Source organism: Elephantulus edwardii, unplaced genomic scaffold (assembly GCF_000299155.1).
Source record: "Elephantulus edwardii isolate Elephantulus edwardi_28Jun2011 unplaced genomic scaffold, EleEdw1.0 scaffold00015, whole genome shotgun sequence".
Taxonomy (NCBI): Eukaryota; Metazoa; Chordata; class Mammalia; order Macroscelidea; family Macroscelididae; genus Elephantulus; species Elephantulus edwardii.
The window spans coordinates 18120498-18123997 of NW_006399765.1; the positions used below are offsets into that span (position 1 = coordinate 18120498).

General features: G+C 58.5%; 1 protein-coding gene across 1 annotated transcript; it reads left to right on the plus strand.

Annotated features, from left to right (window-relative positions):
- The first annotated feature begins 18 nt into the window (after window positions 1–18).
- On the plus strand, window positions 19–3271 carry KCNK15 (potassium channel, subfamily K, member 15). The gene is made up of 2 exons (XM_006881560.1): window positions 19–301; window positions 2526–3271. The coding sequence occupies exons 1-2, from the start codon at window positions 19–21 to the stop codon at window positions 3230–3232; spliced, it is 990 nt and encodes a 329-aa protein (XP_006881622.1). The 3' UTR covers window positions 3233–3271.
- The last annotated feature ends 229 nt before the right edge of the window (window positions 3272–3500 follow it).

The following is a 3500-nucleotide window of genomic DNA, read 5'->3' on the forward strand; positions in this document are numbered from 1 at the left end:
GGGGCGCGGGGCGGCGCCATGAGGAAGCAGAGCGTGCGCACGGCGGCACTGGTCCTGTGCATCCTGTCTTACCTGCTGGTGGGCGCCGCCGTCTTCGACGCGCTCGAGTCCGAGGCGGAGAGCGGCCGCAAGCGCCTGCTGGCCCAGAAGCGGAGCGAGTTCCGCAGGAAGTACGGCTTCTCGGCCGAGGACTTCCGCGAGCTGGAGCGCCTGGCGCTGCAGGCCGAGCCGCACCGCGCCGGGCGCCAGTGGAAGTTCGCCGGCTCCTTCTACTTCGCCATCACCGTCATCACCACCATCGGTGAGCGGGCCCCGCGCGCCGCCCCGCCGCGCTCCCGCCGGCCTGAGCCGGCTCTCGCGTCTGCGGGTGTCAACTCCGGCTCTGCCCCTCCCCGGCTGAGTGACCTTGGGCCAGTCATTTCAGCTCACTTGCCTCCCCTCTGCCCACTGGGGCTCTCATCGCCCCTGCAAGCCGCGAGGCAACTCGCTCCGTAGTGGTTCAGAAAACTCCCGCAGGGGCTGGGAGACAGGACAAGTGCCTTCCTTGCTTTGCACTCTCTGTGTGATCTTAGACAAATTGCTTAACTTCGCTGAGCCTCAGTTTTCTCTGCAAAACAGGGTTGCCAGCAGACACGACGCCAGGTTGGTGGTGGTGAGGACCATTATAGAGAGAAAGTTTAGAACAGCCCTGACACACAGAAAGCACTTTTTATAAATAAGATTGATTTTTTGTGTGTGACAACAGTCATGGTAATTATTGTTATTCCATGGAGCAGCCTGTCTTCGTCACTGCGGTGTGACCAGTGCTCAGCAGAGAGTTGACGTTCAATAAATATTTGTTGGCAGAATGACTGATTACCACCAGCTCTGGACCTCGCCCTCCGGGATCCAGAGCAGTTCCACTGCAGCATCTGGACCGCCAGCCGTTGCCATGGCTACCGTCTGGCTGGTACCTGGTACCCAGGAAGCTGGAAGGGGGAGAAGCGGGCTCCGCTGGGCGCCAGTCGTGCCTGGAGTTCCAGGTGCTGACGCTCAGGTGCCGCACTGGGCACGGACAGCCCCCTTCAGAGCGCTGGCCTTAGAGATAGTTTCTTGCATGAGTGTGAGCAGTGGGTTTAGCGGTGGAGTGAAAAGCGCGAGTTGTACAGTTACAGAGATTTAAGTCTGTTTTCTTCTGCCTCCTTAGTCTACTAAGTGTACCTCTCAGAGCTCTGTTTTGCTGAACTTCAATGTACAGTTGTTCCTACCTCACCGGTGGTTGCCAGGCTTAAATGAGGCCATGCGTGTAAAGCTTTTGGCAAAGTGCCTGAAGCTGAATAGGCATTATTATAATTACTATATAGTTATAACAATAACCAGCTAATTTTCCAATTGTGTGCCCATCTCTCATGCACTCTTTGTGGCCCCTTCTCCAAGCGCCTCTCCTTTATCTCAGCTTAGCAGGACCCTCCCCCCCCTTATGCTTTCTCAAACCTCAAACTCACCCTTGTCCCTGTGCCTAGTGGCGTGAGGTCCCATCTGTCCCCTCTGCCTTCCCCTCCGTCCTTTGGAGGTTTCACAGCCCAGCTTGGCCTGCTTTCCTGGCCCTTCCCTTCTGTATTGCATCTCGGGGTGGGGAACCCCTTGCATTTGGAAAAGGCACCAAGAGTGGAACCAAGAGGAATGTGCGTCTGTTGGCCACGTGGGGGCGCCAGCCCATGCCCTGCGGGCCCTTGCGGGCTGAATCTATCAGCGCTGCAGAGCCAGGTGCCTGCCCCCCCCCCCCCACGCTTGCAACCCCGGTGAATGGAAAGAAGAGAGGCAATTGTGGGGTTTAGGGAAGTGTCCATTCAACTCGAAGTCATGGCGATTCCCGGTGTGTCAGACTAGAACTGTGCTCTCTAGGATCCTAGTGACTAAATTTTTATAGAAATAAATCTCCAGCCCTTCCCTCTCCCCAGGTGCCTCTGGCTGGATTCGAACCTGCCAGCCTTTCCATGAGCAGCAAGCACATTTAACTATTTTGCATGGCCCAATGACTCGACATAATTTAAAGAAAAGTTTAAATCCACCTATTTTTCAGGATTCTTTTTTCACAGAATTGTTCCTTCCACGTAGCCAATCCGCAGTCAAGGCGCAGAGCCCAAATTCTGCCAGGCCCCTTGGTAGCGTCCGGTCCAACCATGGCAACCACAGATCTGTTCCCTGCGCCTGTGAATGTTGCCGCTTCCAGACTACCATCTAAATGGGGCTTTGCTGCATGTTATGTATTTGCCGAATGCCCTTGGGCCCCATCCTTCCTTGCTAGGCTTACCCCTTCCTTTTTGTTCGTGCATGTGCATGTGCATGTGTGTGCCACAGGTCGCTCATCGCAGTTGTTTCCCGTTCTGGGTGATTCCAAATAACCATGCGCCCGGGAGTGACATTATTAGAAGTAGGTTTCTAGGGCCCTGGGGCATGGAGAGGGGGTCTGGGCTGGAGACTGTTGTTGGGCAGAGCTGGACTCTCACTCTTCCCTCCCCCTCCCCTCCCCTCTTTCTGCACAGGGTATGGCCACGCTGCCCCGGGCACCGACTCGGGCAAGGTCTTCTGCATGTTCTATGCGCTCCTGGGCATCCCGCTGACGCTGGTCACCTTCCAGAGCCTGGGCGAGCGGCTGAACGCGCTGGTGCGCCGCCTCCTGCTGGCTGCCAAGCGCTGCCTGGGCCTGCGGCGGCCGCGCGTGTCCACCGAGAACATGGTGGTGGCCGGGCTGCTCGTGTGCGCGGCCACGCTGGCCCTCGGCGCGGCGACCTTCGCGCACTTCGAGGGCTGGACCTTCTTCCACGCCTACTATTACTGCTTCATCACCCTCACCACCATCGGCTTCGGCGACTTCGTGGCGCTGCAGAGCGACGAGGCGCTGCAAAGGAAGCCGCCCTATGTGGCCTTCAGCTTCCTCTACATCCTTCTGGGACTCACGGTCATCGGCGCATTCCTCAACCTGGTGGTCCTGCGCTTCCTCGCGGCCAGCACGGATGCGCCCGAGCGCACTGCCCACCGCGCCAGCCCGCTCCGCCTGGGGGCGCCCGAGAGCCGCGCCCCCTCGCTGGCCGGCCACCCAGCCCGGCGCGCGGGCCCCACCTCCATCTCCCATCGCATCCACCAGCTGGAGATGTGGGCCCGCGACAATCTGGGTTTCTCGCCCCCCACGAGTCCCAGAGCCGTGGGCGGCAGGCTTGGCAGGCCCCTGACCAGGAGGAAGTCCATATGACAGGGCCACCTCGGTCAGGGGTCCAACTTGGAACGGCAGGATCTGGGATCCCTTATCAGTGCACCCTCCCTGAACTTGGAGAGGGGTGAGGGACTCCCAGATGTCTCCATGGTCTCTCCTGCCACCAGCAGTTTCGCATTCCCTTCTGAGGCTGGCCTCCTCCCTCTTCTTCAAAAATATATTAAAGTTGCATCATGAGCACAAGCTGGCCTCTAATGTCATTCTGTAGGTGCAAGTCCCTGGGGGGGGGGTCCAAATTGATGGAAGA